This window comes from Alligator mississippiensis, chromosome 3 (genome assembly GCF_030867095.1).
Source record: "Alligator mississippiensis isolate rAllMis1 chromosome 3, rAllMis1, whole genome shotgun sequence".
Taxonomy (NCBI): domain Eukaryota; kingdom Metazoa; phylum Chordata; order Crocodylia; family Alligatoridae; genus Alligator; species Alligator mississippiensis.
Genome location: NC_081826.1, coordinates 146,106,903 through 146,127,709, shown reverse-complemented (window position 1 = coordinate 146,127,709; position 20,807 = coordinate 146,106,903). Strand labels below are relative to the sequence as shown.

At 41.4% G+C, this 20,807-nt stretch overlaps 1 protein-coding gene across 1 annotated transcript in view; it reads left to right on the top strand.

Moving 5' to 3' along the window:
* The first annotated feature begins 973 nt into the window (after window positions 1-973).
* LOC102562817 (dynein axonemal heavy chain 5) overlaps window positions 974-20,807 on the top strand; it is a 257,486-nt gene continuing 237,652 nt past the window's right edge. The window contains exons 1-11 of the mRNA XM_059723533.1: window positions 974-1,006; window positions 1,249-1,437; window positions 1,542-1,616; window positions 5,231-5,302; window positions 5,940-6,041; window positions 6,767-6,953; window positions 8,494-8,659; window positions 8,762-8,855; window positions 9,915-10,013; window positions 12,990-13,171; window positions 20,201-20,320. Of these exons, the coding sequence (XP_059579516.1) occupies window positions 974-1,006; window positions 1,249-1,437; window positions 1,542-1,616; window positions 5,231-5,302; window positions 5,940-6,041; window positions 6,767-6,953; window positions 8,494-8,659; window positions 8,762-8,855; window positions 9,915-10,013; window positions 12,990-13,171; window positions 20,201-20,320 (1,319 nt within the window). The remainder of the gene's footprint in view (window positions 1,007-1,248; window positions 1,438-1,541; window positions 1,617-5,230; window positions 5,303-5,939; window positions 6,042-6,766; window positions 6,954-8,493; window positions 8,660-8,761; window positions 8,856-9,914; window positions 10,014-12,989; window positions 13,172-20,200; window positions 20,321-20,807) is intronic.

The window sequence follows — 20,807 nt, the reverse complement described above, 5'->3', positions numbered from 1 at the left end:
GTCAGGACTGTTATGTAGATAGGTTATATTATAAATTTAGATCTGACTCCAGATATGGTTCTGGGATCCAGATCTGAAATTTTACGTGTACTGTCTGTTAACTCTGTAATATTTTGCTGTAATGTTCCTCAGAACTGATGTTCTTCCCTGATTTATTTTTTAAATGTAACATTTTAATGGGGGGAGGCTTTCCTTTTACCATATTTAACAGTGTATATGTTGACACATTATATAAGTTCACCCCATATTTCTGTAAAATAAATTAGGATTTTTGTATGTCCAGTGTGTAAGTCAACCCCATCTTGGTGTGTGAGGCACTGGAAGCCTAGATAGGATCACGGGAGAGGCGGTGTGCTGGTGGGCTCCCAGGATTGGGCCCTTGCAAGCTCAGGTAGCGCACGGCCCACTGGCAGCCTGCCACAGCTGGCCCTGGCATGGGGTCCTACCGCTGCAGGGGGAAGGACCAGGCCCCCCTGCAGCTCAGGGGCTGCCCAGCCCAGTGGTAGCTCTCCCTCCAGCCTCAGGGCAGGCAGGGAGGCTCTGCTAAAAGCAGGATCAGGCCCCTCAATGTTTCTGGCTTCAGCAGGTGCCTGTGGCTGGCAGTTCACCTGGTGCCTCCTGGTGCCACCTGGTGCCTTTCGGGGGGGGAGGGGCCTAGCAATGTTGATCAGAATCGGCCCTCCCCTTCCCGACAACCCATGCTGCCTCAGGGGCAAGCCAGTCCCTTCCTGGGTAGTGCCAGGTATCTTGCCGGCTGCAGGTGCCTGCTGAAGGCTTTCAGACAAGCTTCCCCGCCTGCTTCATAGCTGGGGTGTAAGCTGCCACTGGGCCAGGCAGCCCCTGAGCTGCAGGAGGGTCTGGTCCTTTCCTCCACGGTAGCAGGCCCCCCCAGGCCTGGCCAGCCGAGCTGCCAGTGGGCCATGTGCTGCCTGAGCTCCTGGGCAGCGGGCTATGTGCTGTCTGCTCCTAGGCAATGCTGCTTGCAGGGGACGGTGTGTTAGTCAAGGTCGAATTTTAAGAGTTAAAAATTTGGCTTCAAAACTCAACTTATACACCATGAAATACAATAATTGTATCAAAAACATTTTACATATGTACTAACCAAATAAAGTACTTTCCAGCAGAACTGCCCATTGAAATAATTTATGAAACTGTCTTAAAAAATCAAAACCATAATTTAGCCCTTAAATATTAAGTAAAATTTGTGAAAACTGATATACCATGTTTTAATAAACTTTTGTCTCCTAGCCAGTTGGGAAGAAAAGTGTAGTCCTGACCAATGAAGCCAGGAGAGAAATGGCCAAGCAGGCCAAAGTCACCAAGGAGGAGAGAAGAGCTCAGTTAGATGACAGACACAAGTATTTGATATCAAGATTAGCAGATGTGTTAGGTTTAAACATACAGGAAGTAGAGGACTCCATTATTTCTGATGATAAGGTAATATTGATTTGGTATTTTATTAAATATCTTTCCTAAATTTGCTGTATATCATATTTTCCTCAAAACATGTTATTTTAACTAGCACTGCAATTTTATTTTAGTTTCAGCTTCTTGGAGAATTCTTTGCACCTACTGGACTAAAAAAGTTACTTTTCTTTTACCAAGATGTACTGCAGGTATGATTCTACTCTTGTTGTTGTAAATAGAAAAGTTATATTATTTTTTTCAAAGGCCATTACATATCTGTTGGAAAGCTTATAAAATCTGAAACTGCATTCTGTATGCTTATGTACTGTGTTATGATGCCAATGGCAACTCCCCATTGATGTCAGTGGCGACAAGAACAAATTTTGCAGATGTGATTTGCTACTGTTTTTATAGAAAGGTACTCTGTTCTTATAGAAGAGTTGGAAGAACAGGAGTTACTTAGTCTGGAGAAGAGAAGACTTAAGGGGGATTTGATACTGCATAAAGGGTAGCTATAAAGATAATGATGACAAACTATTCTCTCTGGCCATTAGGGACAGGACAAGAAGCCATAATCTTAAATAGGAACTAGGAACATTTAGTTTGGCTGGTAATAAGCACTTTCTCTCTGTGAGGGCAGTTAAGTAGTGGAACAGTTTACGTAGAGAGACTGAGGAATCTCCCTCCTTGGAAGTGAGAGAAAAGGTTAGAGAAACACTTGAACAGAGCAGTTTAGACATGGATGATCCTTCTTTGAACAAGGTGTTAGACTAAATGATCTTCTGAGGTCCCTTCCTACCCTTCTTTTCTGTGAGTCTAGGATTTTCAGTACTAGACATGAGAAATCACTAAATAATTAAATTTATGAATCAGATTTCAAAAGAAATTGAAAAAGTTAATGGAGCCAGATTGTTCACAGTGGAAATGGCCTAAAAACTGGGGTACATAATTACATGTTATAAAACTAGGGAAGTCAGAAAGTGCTGTTTCCTCCTTCTCCCGGTCTGAACTGTGCTCAGCTCCAGTGCTGGGGAAACACTTATTCAAGAGGCTGAAACCATTAATTTAAATCACAAATGGCCCTATACTCTGATCTGTTTCATGCAAGGAACAGAAAATATGCTCAAGCTGGTACTGATGTAATGGAAGGGCTAGAAGGGGTGTCTGTGGCATATTTCTCCTTTGCTGGAGTCTGGCCAAACTCACCCAGGAAAAGAGCTCTCAATTCACATTAATATGAATGTGTAATACCCAGAGGCATAAAGTAACCTTAAAGTTGCCTACATGGGAAGAATTTCCACACTTCTTCATGCACCCCAGTACAGGGGACATGGCAGAGCCAACTCAAGAGAGATGGAATTTTGGAATCACCATTATATTTCATTGAGCCCTTGGCACTAATAGATTTCACAGAAGAAATCTACAGAGTAGTAAATTCTGGTCAGAGCTTTCGACCTTCTGCCTCCTTCAGAGAGATGGGATTGTTATATGCCAGCCCACCAAAGGGAGATAGTGGCAGCCCACCTTCTGAGGAAGCTAAGCTTTTTGAGACAGAGATGCTTAGAAACACACATGCGCACGCACGCATGCACACACACTATTTCTCTCTCTCTCTCTCTCTCTGTCACTAGGAGCCACAGGGTTGGACTCTAATTTCCTTAGGGTCTAGTAGATGTGTAAAGTCTGAGATTTGTGTCCCTTGTGTTATCCATGAGGCTCCAAACCTGTTGCCATAAAAGGAGTGTTTCTAGGAAACACTGAAAGTCAAATCTCATCGTAAAACTGAGCTCAATAGTAAGTCCGGGCTCGTGGTTTCTTCCCTGATTCATCAAAAAGCTAGTTATTATTCAAACGCTTAGGTGGCATAAGTTCAATAATGATTAACAGTTTTCATATCTTTCTATTTTTATTGACTTATAATTTAATTAGCAGCAAAAGTCAAATATTTCTTTGTGGCCGGATGGGTCTTCTAGCAAGTTGTGCTCTCAGAGGAGGCTATTTATTACTACGGGCTGTAATGAGGTATGATCAACTTATTTCATTAGATTATATTTGTGAAGTATTTTAAAGGTAAAAATAAATACTCTATAAGGATGAATGGCCAAAAACATTATGCAGTGGTAAAAAAAGCTTTTTATAGTTGTTAGATGTATATTTAATTTTTTAGCCAATGCCACAACCTCGCAAGCTCTCCTACTGGTTTCTATACTGAGATGGGAATTTTTCAGTAAAGCTAACCAAGAAGGCAATAGTATTTAACAGATTTCAGAATTCATTGTCTGGAAGAGAGCTGGTTAAACTACCATTTTTTAAATATATTGATAGCTTTAATAATGTAAAAAAAAGCTTATTGTGCATGATCTTTTCGTGTTCAGTTATTTGTAGCTTAGAAGTAGAGTCCATAATGGAAAGGGATTTTTGTCATTAAAATACTACGTTTTTGAGAATGTAAATAATAAAAATTGTATATATTCTTCCAGCAACATATTTTTAGTTTTGCCTCTATTCTGTTCTGTATCAGTCTTGGAGCATATTCTGGTAGTACATTAAGTGACTTTATTGAAATCTGTCATGCATGGTTCATTCTGTCTCTTACCATCTGCTACTTAGCTCAACTTTAGCTTAGCTCTTCTGTCTTAGAGGCCTGAGGAAGAGTACTGTGATACCCAATATCTTGCCTATGTCTATCTAGACCAATTATGCAGTGAATCCAATAAAAGATATTACCCATCCCCCTGCCCAAATCCTTTTGCATTGGAATAAGGGACATTTAACTTAGATGTTAGGAAGGATTTAAGCATTGGAACAGATTGCCTACAGAAGTTGAGGAATCTTCCTCAGCTTGTATGAAAAGTTTTAGAAAGGAATGATCCTGCCTTGATCAGTGTGTTGTAGTAGATTATCTCTTGAGAACCCTTTCCACCCTATCTTTTAAGATTCTGCAATTCTAATGTACATGCTATTATATATTTATATTAGGGGAGGCCTGGCTGGAGAATTGCATATAGCACTTGCACTTAAAGGTTGTGAATTTTCTGTTGTCCTTACTTCCTGTAAAGTAAATGCCAGACTCATTGCAAGTGCTGAACATTGCAATTATATGGCTACATAAATGGCATTTAGGCATATAAAGGTGAAACAGATTTCATGGCAAATTTTAACTTTCATGCAAATAATTAGTTGCTCTGGTTTCATATCTGTATAGTTTCTAGCAAAATGGGACTTTCATCCTTGATGGGATTCCTGTAGGAAATATAATATATACAAAGTTAAATAAGTAAAATAAACAAGAAGAATATGAAGCACAAAAATGTATTCACTAAGGAAAAGTGATTGATAAGATTTAATTTTATTTTTAAGTTATTGTAATCATAGCTCTTTGCAGTTTACTTGAATGCTGTCTAAGGTGTTGCTAAAGCAATTTGTCCATGTTTCTAATCCAGCTGAGAATGTGGAAACTGATGTCAGACATTTAAAAATACATCTTAGTAAAACTTTTAAAGCCTTTTTAAATTAAATTGGTAGAAGGAAGAAGCATTCTACTATGGTCTCTTTTGGACTAAAAAATCTATAAATATAAAAAAGTACTTGAAATACTTTAAAACTGAAAATTTCTTGAGTTTTGTTTAGCTGCAACTGAAGAAGTTGAGAGGTGAGTTGTTTTCATACAACTGTACAGTAGTCTCAATAATGAATTCACTAAATATTTTTCAAGTAATTGAAATTTTATTACAATTTATCTTTCACTTATTTTCCAACTTGTTGACTGTATTTACTGGTATATGTTATGTTTACTTTTACATATTTTTTTTCCTTTTTATAGGGCTTGACAGGAACTTGTGCATTTTTTCTAAGGACTACAGATAAAGCAATTACTACAGCAAATGTCTCTCAGGTCAGGCAAAAATAATGTATTTTACGCTTGATTTCACAAACCCTTTTTCACTCAGCTAGTTACAGTGAAGATAAAGCAATGGAGAGTATTTCTATAGGAAAATGTTGTCTATATATATAATAACGATCTTTTGTGAGTTGGAAAAATGTGTTACAAGGGGAGAGAACCAACAGAATGAGAATGTTCTTACCAGAGAATATTCTCTCCTAATAGATTCTCTCTTCATTCGATTCAGCATAGTAGTCTGATTAATCACCAGAATGCAATTTATAGCAAATAGAGATTGTTCTCTAAAGGGAGATTAGACATGTAATTGCCTTGAGGTTAATAAATACATTGTATCCAGTGGTTTTAATAACTTGAGAGAGCAAGCCTTGATGCCAGGTTGGAAGGACTCTTGTGGGAGTCTGACCAATGGGCACAGCTTAGTCCTAAATCTTCCAGTAACAGGAATGGATCACTTCAAATTGCAAAGGTGGGGGGCAGGCTCAGGTAAGAAATGTATCTTTTTAGGAATTGAAAAGATTATGGTTTGTGCATGCATGTCTTACATATACCTGATGTTCACACAACTAGTAATGGAGTTGCAAAAGTTTCATTTCAATACATTCCATTAACCATTTTTTTTGCCCCAAAGGAGGTGAATTTTGGCATGTTTGATTGTAGCAATGGAAGTATCCTTCAGGGCCTGGAAATCTTCCTGGCCCAAGTCCTCATACCAACACTTAAATCCCAACAGGTAATCAATAAGTACTTTTTTTCTTTGCAAAACCATTTTGAGTTCTGGCTAATGCCTTCTATGTTATAAAGCAGATAAGCCTAAAACAGAAGTCTATGAAAGGAAACAGTTCCTATTTCTCATTCATTTATTCATTTGTCTTTAAAAATACCATGAATAAGATCTCTGAAAAGACAGGAGTGCAATGATTTAATTAAAACTAGAGTAACCTGAATTAAAATTAGTGTCAATTACTTTTGGTTGCATCAGAATTAGATACATGTTTTAATCAATAGGGAAAGCCCAATAAGTCACTTTGAGGTGGGCAAGAGAATTCAAGACAGCCATTTATGTCTATGAGATCCTTGTGCCTGTTTACTAAAAAATGATTTGTCTATCAAGCACAGGCCCATAACTTACTGCATACTGTAACTGAAATTGATATAAGTACCATGTACACTCCAGCTTTACTGTGATGAACAGACATTCCAGTGTTTTGGAATTTATTATTGCTGGGCTGCTCCTGCTCCCTCTCCCATTCCATTGAAGCCAATAGCAAAATTTCCCCATGAGATATTTACAATCAGTGCGGTGGTCATGCTGAAGCATCAAAGAATGTATTTTAGAGGGTGGGTTTTTTTTAATCCTTAAATTCTATTGTGAAAAAGCAATACTGTAATTTTCTAATAAATGCTACCTTTGTTTTACATTTTTTCTCTCCTCAATCATTTTTTTTAAATAATCAGCACTGGGGAGCTGTGAAAGAAGGCTTGAAGAACAGCCAGATACAACATTTTCTGTATTGTTTGGATAAATTTGTGGGTATTTTGTCATCATCAAGACAGAATCTGGACGGGAAAATTCAGCTGCAGGAGGTGGATATTGACAGTTACCTTAACAATTTGCATAACCCATCTGACTACATAACAGCAGGTCAGTAACTCCTGAAATAAGAATATTATACGTTGATAAGCAAGCATGGATAAGACCACTTACAGGAAGCACTGCAGAATATATTTTAAGGGGGACCATTCTACTGATAGATGTTTTTCATCCTTAACTTTTGTTGTGAAAAAGTAGCCCAGTAGTTTCTGAAGAAGGAATATTATGTGTTGCCAAGCAAATGTAGAGATGAGATTGTCTTCAGGAAAAGTGTTTCTTGCTTTGCAAGGCCAGATTTCTTTAAAGGGTTTAGTCTTCCATTCCTGAAGTAGAATATAATTGCAGGTTTATGACCTCAGAAAAAATTGTGATATCATAAATTCAGCCCTGTTATCCTCCAATAAATTAATTTGCATTTTTATTAATCACTTTTGCATTTTTGTTGAATAAAAACTTTCTGTATTAAACTAAGTGTGGTAAAATTTTGTCCTCTTTTAAGTGTTTATCTGATTTAAAAGTGGTGCAACCCGTGTGCTTATAGGCCAAATTGTGAGCTCCCTACTCAGTTTCATTTCTTTCCACTTGGAATTGGACTGAGTAAAACCTATACAAAAATCTTAGTCCTAAACAAGTTAGTATTTGAGTGGCCATAGTCCTCTGTGGGCATGTATACATGTACACCTGACTGCACAGTTGTTACTGCACAGTCGTTTAGTACTTTTGTTAGCAAGTACTAAATGACTGTGCAGTAACCGCAGTTACTGTGCAGTCTCGGTGGTGCATGAGTCATTTTTGACCCTACTACGCCATGGCAACAAACTACTGTGTCATAGCTTGTTCGTACCTGCCAATGCTATATCGCTATAGCATCTCATGTAGATGAGCCTTATAATGAGCTGCATGTGAATTTAACATAACACAAGAACTGTTTCTATCAGACTCTTGGAAATAGAGAGATATATTACATAGGGTATGTCTACATGACCTTTAATGTGCAGTAGTTACTGCACATTAAGTTTAGTACTTGGATAACCAAGTACTAAATCAATGTGCAGTAACTGGTGCCACTGCACAGTAGCACTGGCACATGACATTTTAGTGATACTAATTGCACAGTAGCCTAATACTGCTGCACAGTAGCATGTTAGCATGTGTTTTGCCCTGCATGCTACTGCAGAGTAAAATTAGGCTACTGCACAGTAAAATTAAGCTAATGCACAGTTAACATCTCATGTAGACATGCCCATAGAATATACAAATGTAAATTATATAGCTACTTTGATCAATTTGCACTTGCCTTGAAGGGGTTTGTATTTCATTTCTTTTTAAAACCAGGATTTGTCATCTTGTTGTATTTGTCCTCTTTTCCATTGTATATTTGTAATTTTCCATTATAAAAGAAGGTGCAAAGTGCGCGTGTGTATATATTGTTCTTATGTAACCTTTTTCATTATAACTTAAATATTTTTAGCTTCTCTGACTTCTAAATATATGTTTATTTTTAAGGACACACTTAGAATACTATTTTTAAACATGAGTTTATTTTTGGATAGATATTATTAGAGTGCAGTCTGGTTTTATTATTTTAAAGGCAGTAACACAGAGATCATTGAAAAACTTGAGGGAGCACTAATCATTTGGATCAAACAAATTGGACAAGTTTTGGTGGAAAATGAGCAAATGAGAAAAGAAGCTGATGACATTGGCCCATCTGCTGAACTGGAGCATTGGAAGTCAAGGATGGCTGCATTTAACAGGTTAAATCACTGTACTATTTCTCCTACATGCTAAAAGACATTTGTTGATAAATATAAATTGTCATTTGAAAAAAAAGATAATGTATTTCCTTTATCTCAAAGCCTTTTAGATGAGATCAAGAGTCCAAGAGTAAAGAAAGTTCTCAGTATTCTTCAGGCAGCAAGATCCAAAATATTAAAGCAGTGGAAAGACCTGGTAATTACTGTGCTTTAAAAATAAACTTTTTTTTTTGCCAACTAAAGTTTCAGGACTTACCTAATTGGGGCACCTATGCAGCCAATAAGGCAGTCTGCTGAACATGCTCAGAAGGGAAGTGTGGGGCAAGATGTTTACACAGAACCCAAAATTGTGAGTTAAGTGCCAAAGACTGCAGTTACATGGCTGCCTAAGTGCCATGCAGGTGCATAAAGGAGAAATAGGACCTGGCCCAAAGACACTTTTGACCAGAGTTTAGCAATGAAGACTGCAGGCAGTTCAGAAAAGCAAACTCACAAGCTACGTGCAGGTGATGCATGAGTCAAAACCATATGAATGCTCCAGTTGACCAGTTACTGGAAGAAACAGCAAGTATTCCACTGAAATCTTTCACTCCTTTCTGGTATTTGCTCAGTCATATCTGCTGAGTTTAGTGAGAAGAAATTTGTTGTTCTGAATGCTGTTAGCTCTGCAGAGCCAACACAAGGAGGAGATGGTGAGCTGGATTCCATTTCTTTTGTGCACCATCAACAGAATTGTTTTAAGTTCTAAATGGTGCAAGCTTTTTTAGACAAAAGGGACACACATATATCGCTGCAGAAGTGACTTGTCCTGTGGATCTCAGCCTAAGTTTGCAAGACTCGCATAAAAGTAATAATACTTGATAGTAATAATAATTGAGCACATTCAATTGTGCCAAGTTAAACATTGAGAAATTATGAACCAGACCCCCAAAACCATGATTTTCTGTTTAGTTGGGGGCAAAGTAGCCTCTTAATGTGTTCAGTGGGGAGTTTTGCTTTCCTTGTGATGACTCAATTACCATGTCCAAAAACTGCTAATTATTGGATAGCAATTATTAAATATGTAGTATGTCAGGCCTTGCAAATAGTCCTTACTTATGAGAATAATCTAATGACATAATTGGGAGTATTTGTGCAAGTAGGTGTTTGCGAAATTTGGCTGTCTATTTGTTCTTCTTTTTATAGTATGGATTGGAAAAATAGTGAGTCTCCAGATTCTTAATTTTTCTTAATTTTATTTGCTTTTCCTTTTCAGGATGGTAATGTAACAAATGCTGCCAATGAAGCTAAAGACAATGTAAAATATTTATATACACTGGATAAGTTTTTTGGTCCACTTGATAAAGCCTCACCTGTAAGTAATATTTTTAACTGCAGCAATTAGTAGGAGACTCAGTAAAAGAAAGGTTGTTACTACATGCAGACTGGTACCCCCTTTTCATTTCTGAATTTAACTCCTGCACGAAGAGTGAATTGAATGTATAGATTCTGAATAACCTTCAAGAAAATAAAATACACTATTTCTTAGGTAGCAAATGATTGCTATTCCAGATGCTAATACATGAGCAGTAAAAAAAAAAAAAGGGGGAGAATGTTCTCCCAAGTCCCATTCTTCCCAGGTGCCCAAATGAATTCTAACTTATAGTTAAGTATGCACATATGTCTAATAAAATAGTATCTCTTCTTCCTTATATGTTTTGGTTAGCAGAAAAATAATGTGTTTACATTTGAGTAAATACATTTGGAAGAGTAAATTACAAAAATAACAGTGTTTCCACTTGAAAGAGTCTGTGTCCAAATGAGATGAATGTAGGTAGGTTTCCCCTTCTCCCCTGTATTCCTTGGTAGGAAGTACAGAATGTTTCTGAGTTTTAGTTTGATAGGTTTTTTTGCCTGGTTCACATTTTGAAGTTTATCCTTTTAGTCAAGTGGTGAATAAATCAATATTTCCTTTAAATGAAACCATAAATGTTGTAGATGCCACCAGTAGGGAAAACAATAGAAGTTTACAAAATTTCTGCTGCATGGCCCACTGTCTTCCCTTATCAGATAGTTGGAAAAACAGATGTTAACATCAACATTCATTGTGGAAACAACAAACTGAGAAGACGCACACTTTTCTGTCTTCATCTTAAAAAACAAAACCAGCTGAAGTACTGCTGCTCTTTGAAGCCTTGATGTTTTTTATTGAGTGCCTCCTGAAAAGTGCTCTGAGAGGTTTTGACGGGAGTTGAATGAGCTTAATACATATAAAGAGATGCTCAGCCCTTTTTAATATCAGGGCTTAAATGAAAGAGCTTAATTTTTCATATTTTTGAGAAAAATGTAATTGCCTTCTGAGAATCCTTCTTTAAAAGTTGTTTCTAATAGTTTCTATCTCTTCTGGAGTCTCTAGGGAGTCATAGGATAGGAAAATACTGTGCTACATAATTCAATTTTTCACTATTATCTAAACACTTTAGATTTTCGATTAAATGTCAGTAAAAACTTTCTAACTGTAAGAACAGTAGGAAACTGGAACAAGCTACTTATGTAAGTTGTAGAATCTCCATCACTGGAGATTTTCAAGAAGAGGGTGGGACAAGGATCTGTCTGAGATAGTTTAAGACTGCAGGTTTCTTCTGACCTTGTCGTCCTATAGGCATAGGCAGCTGTAACATTTGGAGTACTCTAAGTGCCTTTAAAGCCTTACAAAAAGTGAAGGTACATGCATACTCAGCCAATTAAATACTTCAAAAAGGGCAGTTGTACCTCAAAAATGATTAGAAAGAAACAAGAACAACTTGGAAATCCCATAGTGTAAAACACTTTATCTTATGTTTGGAATCTCCAACAGACTATAATAGGGAGTTGATCAGTTTTCTGGTATCCCTTAGTGCTCCATGTCCTCCTTTCTACACCCACACTGCTCCTGGGAGCCATCTCCGTCTCTTACACCAAACTCCACCACTCCTCTCTTACACCACACTCCACCACTCCAGAGTGGTAGGATCTGCCAGGCCTGTGACCTCTACAATTTACTGCCAGACATGAAGGCACACCACATCCTCATTTACTGGATACCCAACTGTGAGGGCTTTGGCCTTCACTGCGTCAGGAGTGTTGAAAATGAATATGGAGCATGTCAACAGCAGCCTGCTCCCATGATGTTAGCACTACACTCATCTACCATCTCTGGGAGGTGTTCCAGCAACTGGAGACAGGCAGAGATAATGGACTTCCTTGCCATCTGGGGTGATGAGGATAACCATCACTCACTGTAGTCCAGTGGTTCTCAACTTTTTTTGTACCAGGACCCAATTGTAAACGTTGATGACCAGTCCTGACCCAGTACCCCTCACTCCTGACCCACTGCCCCCTGCCCCCAGTGTATGGGGTGAGGGTGAGTGTTTGGGGCAGAAGGGGCCCCAAGTAGTCCCTTGAAGGCTGGGACTTCTACCAACCTGCAACAGAAAATCCATCGTTTCCCATGTTTTTCTTCTTTAAAGGAGAATCCATTTTTAAAGTTAGTTGATCCATTTTTAAAAGTTTGCTTGCGACCCTTTCATATATTGTTGCGACCCACTTTTAGGTTGTGATCCACAGGTGGAGAAATGCTGCTCTAGAGGAGCCACTGCAAGTAGGCCAGCTACAAGTGCATTGCCTCTGAAATGACTACCCAAGGGAACAGCTGACATTGGTACCAATGCCACATGAAGACTAAAATGTTTAAAGGCATGGTATAAGAAGGCCTGAGGTGCTAATTGAGTTATGGATGCTTGGAGGATGTCTTGTACTGACAACAAGGAGCAGTCATGGATTCTGTCTGAGGAATGATTCAATAGAGCTCTACTTCATTGTTGACTATGGGGCAATCCCTGAAGTCACTAATGGCTCAGAGGGTTCTGACTATAAAAGGAGGACCCTCTAATTCCTGCCCCTACTCTGCCCGAAAATCAGGCACAGAAGAGTTGGGATAATTTGGTGAACCTCTCCTTTTGTGCCAGTCAGGAGATTTACCAGTCATTTATACCTGAGAGCTCTGATGCCACAATCTAGCCCATCTCAAAAGACCATCCCCTCAACCTCACTATGCATTCCATGCCTTGTTTTGTCTGTAGCTGGTCATAGCTTCCTTCACTACTGGAGGTTGTTGTGATCTAGGAGCTTTGACTCTGGTGGTGCATTAGCAGCCACCAAGGTACTGAGCTTTCACTGACTTAAAAATTAACTAATATTACACAAAACAGGATGGAAGGAGTATGTAAGACACATTTCCAGGTCAGGTTTTCAAATGTAATAGTTTTTAGGAAATGTGAATTGCTAGTTTGCTCATCTTTTTTGGTTGCAGGAAGAAATGGTGAAACACATACCCAATTTAATGAACAGTATCTGTATGATCTACTGTACATCACCATACTATAATACATCAGAACATATGACATCTCTTCTTCTTAAAGTCACCAACCAAATGATTAGCACATGCAAGATGTATCTAAAGGAGGGTGTTTCAAAAATTTGGGACCTAGATAGGTAATGTGACGTTTAATTTTTATCCTCTTCTTTAGTAAATACTTCTATGATATTTATAGTTTAAACCAGTATCTAAAAGATATGTTTACCAAAGTAGATTCAGCTAAGTATCTGAGCATTTTTGCATTTTAAGCATGTGAATGTTCCCATTAACTTCAATCAAGACCGCTTGTTGTATGTGAATTGAAGCATGTTCGTAAATCTTTTCAGGATCAAGGTCATAGCGTACACCGTTTTATTAAAATGCAAAGATAACAGTTTATAAGTTGAATATTTTATCGTTATAACTTTTTTGGAGCAAAAGATGAATAGAGCACTAGGAGTAGAAAGGGAAAGACTATTTAGAGAGAAAACCATAAGGACAAGGGGCAGGGGAAGCTTAAGTCAACATTTATGCAGAACTGGTGCCTGTCGCAGGGACATGTGAGCAGCAGATCATGGCTCTGCCCCAGGTCCCAGCTGCTAGCCCCATGCTGTCACCACCCCACGATTCTGGCTTTGGCTCTGCCCCTGGACACCACTCCCAGCCAGCCTGCGGCCCCATCCCATCTGCCCAACCAAGCATGCCTAGCCCATGTGGGTCCTGGGCCAGTCTCCATGGGGACCAGGCCTGCCTATTCTGTACAGTGTCCCCAGCAGTGGGTGCAGGGCAGATGGGCTGGGGTGCCTGGGCAACAAGGCTGGATCTGGCGGTGGCAGCTGCTGGAAGGAGTTGCTACTGCCGGGGCTGCCAGGACACAGAGCCTGGCACTTTACTGCCCCAGCTCCACTACACGCCTGGGGCTGGTCCATGTTTTGCCCATCACTGATACAATAGGTTAGAAGTGGGGGAGGGAACTCTGCCTGTATATTCTTCTGTTATCTTCTTCTTACTGCTACGGGGTGGGGTGGGAGGGTGAGTATGATGAACGTTAATTGTGTCAAGAAGAGTTAAGTTTATGGTAGGTTTGCAAGTTAAGTAAAACACTTTCTGTGATTCTTCCTGGAAACCTTAGTTTTATTCTTCATTCTGCTGTTTCATGATGATGACGGTAATGATGATGATGAAGATCATCTCATCTAAAAGGTCCACTCATAGACAAAAATCCTATTAGGAACAGTACACAGACAAAAGAAAAGATGAACACTGTCCCAAAGGGCTTGTAGTCTAAGACAAGGGACAACAAGTGGATTGAGATAGACCAGGACTGCTCAACCTCTGGTCCATAGGCCAAATGTGGCCTGTGGAGCCATTGCATTTGGCCCATAGGGCTCTTCACAGGTTAGGAAATTTGATGGTGGGGGAGTGGTGGCCATTTAATATAGCCACCCTCCCCCCTGCCAAATTCCTAGATTTCAAGCCCTGTGCACCCGGTTGGAGCCAGGCCATGGCCTCACCCCTTCTGCGGAGCTGGCCCATGTCCCCTTCCCCTGGGGAGTTGGATTGGGTGGGCCACAGCTCCTTTCTGTCTGTGGGGCTAGGTCATGTTCCCTTTCCCCCTATTAGACCAGGTCACATCCCTCTAGTCCCCATGGCGCTGGGTCACATCCCTTCCCATGCTGCAGGGCCAGGCTTAGGCCAGGCTGCCCCCACCTCTGCATGGCCGATGGTGCTTGCCACACTGGCCCCTGGCATTGAATTGGAACCACCATCCAGCTTGTGGTCAGACCAGGCACTGCCCATCAGGCCTGCCAGGGAAAAAGATTGAGCACCACTGAGATAAATAAGGGGGCAGGAGGCAACAATGAGAAACCCTGGTCAGTATAACAGACAGTCACTTCAGCATATCAACAATCTAACTTTTAATTTTTTTAGATGCACGGTAAAAGAGAATTGAAGGATTTAAAGGGGGATAATGAAGTAACTTTGTGGATGTTTATTAGAAATTCCTTCCAAATGTGTGGTGCAACATGGGTAAAAAACACAAAGGTGCTTGTTTGTGTCTCTAGTGGGTTATGGAATAGAGAAAATCCCACACAATTTACTGATTCGTTTTGATGCACTGGCTGGGGGAGTAGTTAACTGATTGCACGATTTCACAATGATTACACACTTAATTTATACAACACAATTTTATTTTAAAACTCTTTGCTACGTATATAACACTGCTTAGCTTTAAGAAACACCACAAACATTAAAAACACAATAATTACATATATCAGAAACAATGCTCCGAATGCACTTCCTTCCCAAACAATACTATAAGAATTAGTGTTACAAAAACAACTACAATTACAACTAAAAGTTAAATTTGAATCAATACTATTATTTTCATAATATACTTACAATCCTAGAATTCCAAGAAGCCAAATACCAAAATATGGTTTCATTCCTCAGTAGTACGATTCAATGGGTTGGCCTCTGTAGTACGGTTCAATGAAATGGGCTCAGCAATACAATTCAATAGGCTGGCTTCAGCAGTGATAGGACTAAGTCCCCTTCCTTCAGTCCTTTTCAGATGCTCCGCGGCTTCAGCGTGAACTAAGAGATTCGTGTTCACGGAGAGGGTAGTTTCAGGTGATCAGTCTGAACCGGGCTATACTTGTGATTTTTCCTTCGTTGTTCTACAAGTATAGTCACCTCCAAATTGGGACAGCAAGTTACCATTTTTATTGAGTGAGTTGCCATCAGCGGGCTCCTCCTACTCAATATATCATTGCTCCCAAATTTGGGCTCGGATCTTACTCAACAGATTCTTTTACCTTTGTTGAGCATTTTAAATTACCTTTGGGAAACTTCCATTTCACTGCAAATGCCCTTTTCTTACCAACCTGGTCAAAAGGCCTCAGGGTTTGATCTCTTGGAATTCAGGATATTTGCTCTCTTTGTAAAAGACTTCTAAAAGATTAAATTTAAATTAAGACTTTAAGCGAAGTCAGGATCTTTTGCACGTAGTCCCCAAAACAATGAACTAGATAAGGAGATAAATCTTATCTTCTTCCTGAAACTGGCTAATGGGCAACCTTTACAAACATTCAAACTATTTCATTCAATATGACAGTTTGAAAGTTTAGCAAGTACTGATAAAAACTGGAATCACTGACAGAGTGGAGGCAAGAACTGTTATCTCAGAAACATGAAAGATGACAGGAGAGTGGAGATAGCACGGGAAAGGCCTTGAAAACGAAGAGTAGTTTATTTTTCTACAAAAGAGAGGGAAGTGCCGGTGGAGGGATTCAAAGACAGCCATGGCATGGTCAGTGATGAGCTAGGAAAATGATCTTCACAGCAGCATAGCTTGCACATCAAGGCTGAAGAAGAGGATGTTGCAATATTTAAGATGTGAGATGATGAGCACTTAGACAAGGGAGATTTCTTTGAGTTAGATGCATGGGAAAGGCCAGATCTTGGATACCTTATACAGAAAGAATTAACAATATTAGACATAGCCTTGATTATGAGGATATAGATTTCATAGATTTCATAGACATTAGGGCTGGAAGGGACCTCGGAAGATCATCGAGTCCAGCCCCCCGCCCAAAGGGCAGGAAGTCAGCTGGGGTCATAGGATCCCAGCAAGATAAGCATCCGGTTTCATCTTGAAGGTGTTCAATGAAGGCGCTTGAACAACTTCCGGTGGCAGGCTGTTCCAGACCTTGGGGGCTTGGACAGTAAAGAAATTCTTCCTTATGTCCAGCCTGAAACGGTCTTGTAGTAGTTTGTGACCATTCAACCTTGTCATCCCTTGGGGCGCTCTGGTGAACAAACGTTCCCCCAGATACTGGTGGTCACCCCTGATAAACTTGTAGGTGGCCATCAGATCACCCCTGAGCCTGCGCTTTTCCAGGCTAAAGAGCCCCAGGGCTCTCAGCCTGTCATCGTAGGGTCTGCTTCCCTGACCTCTGATCATGCGTGTGGCTCTTCTCTGGACTCTCTCAAGCTTCTCCACATCCTTTTTGAATTGTGGAGCCCAAAACTGGACGCAGTACTCCAGCTGTGGCCTCACTAAGGCCGAGTACAGGGGGAGAATGACGTCCCAGGATTTGCTTGAGAAGCATCTATGGATGCAAGCCAGCGTTTTGGTCGCTTTACTAGCCGCAGCATCACACTGCAGGCTCATGTTCATCTTGTGGTCAATGATGACCCCCAAGTCTCTTTCTTTCATAGTGCTAGCCAAAATAGCACTGCCGAGCCTATAAGGATGCTACGGGTTTTTCTTCCCAAGGTGGAGAACCTTGCATTTATCGGCGTTGAACACCACCAGATTCTCATCTGCCCACTTGCTGAGCCTGTCCAGGTCAGCCTGGATCATCTGCCTGTCTTCTGGTGTGGATGCTTTGCCCCAAAGTTTGGTGTCATCTGCGAACTTGGCCAGTCCGCTTCTGACTCCAGTGTCCACATCATTAATGAAGATGTTGAACAGTATGGGTCCAAGGACAGAGCCCTGGGGGACCCCACTGGTCACCGGACACCACGATGAGTGACTTCCATCAATTACTACCCTCTGGGTCCGACCCCGGAGCCAATTTTCCAGCCAGTGGATCGTGGAGGACCCAAGGCGACAATTGGCCAGTTTCTCCAAGAGATGATCATGGGACACCAGATCGAAGGCTTTTTTGAAGTCAAGATATATGACATCAATCTCATCTCCCTTGTCCAGGTGATAGAGTGGACCATGTCAACGATAATGCCCATAACACAGCTTGAGCGCTATAAAATTAAATCACACTAAATATTTTGCATACTTGTGCAAAACAGATCATTACAATTGCCTTTACACAACAAACTACAGAATATTATAAAAAAATACAGTAAGTAAAACTAAAATTAAATTTTCAGCATTCTTAAAAAAGTTCATTTATTATTAATTCTGCTTGATTTTTCACTTCTTTGCTAAATTTTTTTCTATTTCCCAGTCAATAATACAAAGTAGTGATTTAACTTCCCATTTTCTTTGGCAGGATCAACATTCTGGAACTGGAAGACAAATTCCTAACAGAATGATGATCTTTAAAACTAACTGGCCTATATGAGGGCAGTATGGTGTTTAAAGAGGAAAAATAGTCTCTTTATTCCCAACATTTCATTTACAATAGCTGTGTCAGGATTACTTAAATGGTTTCACATAAGCTGAGTATGGCCAGTGGCTTTGAGAACTGTAATTTTTCAGATGCTGATATTCAGATGCTGGGGCCAATTTTGTTCAATGTCTTTATCAATGACCTGGAAGATGGCACCCTCAGCAAGTTTGCACAATGTGGGGGGTGGGACCTTGCCACAGGGCACAGCCCGGCTGGGGCCCCAGAGGCCCATGGCCGCCCGCTGCATGCCCTGCCCCCCCCCCCCCCCCCCCGTGCTCCAGCACGAAGTGGCTGCTGCTACACCCGGAGCACGGCTGGGGAGGGGCACAGATCTCAAGGGCCTCTGCCAGGCTGCACCCAGCAGCAAGAGGCCCCCCCACGTGTCTCTGGGCAGCGGAGAGTCCCAGACCGGGCTGGGGCCCAACCCCACCTTCCTTTGGCTGCCGGGTGGGTGTGGCTCAGCCCAGCGGCAGCAGAGAAGTGGTGTCAGGCCCCGGCCCAGCCCAGTCTGGGACTCTCTACCACCCAGAGGCACATGGAGTGGGGGCTCCTGCCACTGGGCACAGCCTGGCAGGGCCACGGGGCCCATGCCCCCTCCCTGCCATGCTCCTGGTGTCCATGCCCCTTCCCCCGTGCTCTGGGCACAGCAACAGCCCTCACAAGGTCGTCCTGGAGCACAAGTGGTAGGCGGCACATCCCCTGGGGCCCCCGCTGAGTTGTGCCCAGTGGCAAGAGCCCCCTGCCACATGCCCCTAGGTGATAGAGAGCTCCAGACCCGGCTGGGGCCCAATGCCGCATGAGCCCCCGCTGCTGAGCTGAGCCACATGTGGCCAGCTGCAGCAGGGCTCGAGGTACAGCAGCAGCTGCCTCTGCCACCTCCAGCCCCACAGAGTTGAGGAGGGAGTCCCCCCATACCCTTGGAGAAGCCCCCCTGGAGTGCCAATCCTCCCACCACCCAATGCGGCTGGGGCCCTGCTTACCTTCCTCTGCTCCTGACTGAGCCGCAGATCAGTCCCTCACTGCAGGGGCCTCGATCTGGCCCTTGTCCTTTCCCTCCCCGAGATTGACTTGCTGGTGCTGGGGGTGGTGGGTGTGCACATGCACGCGCGCCCAGCTGTCCCCCAGCCCAGGATCGACCTAAGGAGGGTTGGGGATTGACTGGTTGATCACGAGCCCCAGGTTGATGACCAGTGGTCTAGAGAAGAGAATACCAGGGAAGATTTAATAGCAGCCTTCAAGTACCTGAAGTGGGGTTCAAAACAGGGTGGAGCTAGACTGTTCTCAGTGGTGGCAGATGACAGAACAAGAAGTGATGGTCTCAAGTTTCAGCAAGGGAAGTTTAGGTTAGATATTAGGAAGATTTTTTTTTGGAGGGTAGTAAAACACTGGAACAGGTTACCCAGAGAGGTGGTGGAAGCTCCATCCTTGGAGGTTTTCAAAACCTGGCTAGACAAAGCTTTGGCTGGGATGATCTAGCTGGCAATGGTCCTGTTTGAGCAGGGGAATGGACTAGATGACCTCCTGAGGTCCCTTCCAACCATAATTTTCTATGATTCTATGATTTAAAGGAAGAAAGAGACTCTTCCGAATTTTTCTTTTGTCCAGAAAGAGACATCCAAACTTTGCTGGTAACCAAGCCACAATTTAAAAGGAAAAATGACTAAAGTACTGGAATTGAACGGGCATTTTTACAGATCAATGCTCGTATTTGGTTTGTACTGTGAAGCATAATAGGACCACAATGAGGTCCAGTGACAGTAGAACATGGGCCAAAAATTTTAGCCTGTAAAACAATTTAAAAACAAATGTTATAATTTAATCCTCTTTATACTTTGAATGTTAATATATTGATAAGTCCTTGTCTCCATTTAGCAAGTTAGTTTATTTAATGTCAATATAATATTTTCCAACTACTGGACTTGGAAATATATCTCTGTAGCTGAAATGTTCTAATTTTAATTATAATCTTCTGAGTGGCTCTTTATGCTCATTAAGTTTGTATTCTGTGCTTTATGTCTTTTTTTTTAGGCCAGAATTGTTAAGGAGGATACAAGAATGTATTTATCTTAATGAACAGTATCAAACGTCTTTTCAGAGAGTGAGAGAGAAGCTAAGAGAAACCCCTTCTGACAAGCAGTTTGATTTCAGGTAAATTGTTCATTCTTTCCTTGAATCAAATCTTTGCTATTTACATAATTTATGAATGCACTATCACCATTCTGTCTAACTCATTAAAATAATAAAATGTAGCATAATCAGGATTATATCTCTGGTAGAGATGTGAAAGGTTAAACAATCATTTAACAGATAAGTGCAGTGATAACGGGTTAGTTTACTGGTTATCATAGGTGGTGGAAGGGGGGGGGGGTTCACAGGGCTCAGCCCCCCCAAACATGGGGCATTGGGTAGGGCCACAAGGCAGCCTGGCTGTGGGCTCTGGACAGCTGCATCAGGGGCGGGGAGGGGCATGCACCAGCCAAGGTCACAGCCTGGTGTGTAGATCACTGCCTGCTGGTAGGCAAATATCAATCTACTGGGGGAAGGGTGGGGGGGGCACACGACAGATTGGAGCCCCAGGAAGGGAGTGGGGACAGGGTTTAGGTAGGGGGGTGGTGCCCGGCCAGGTGGGTGGTGG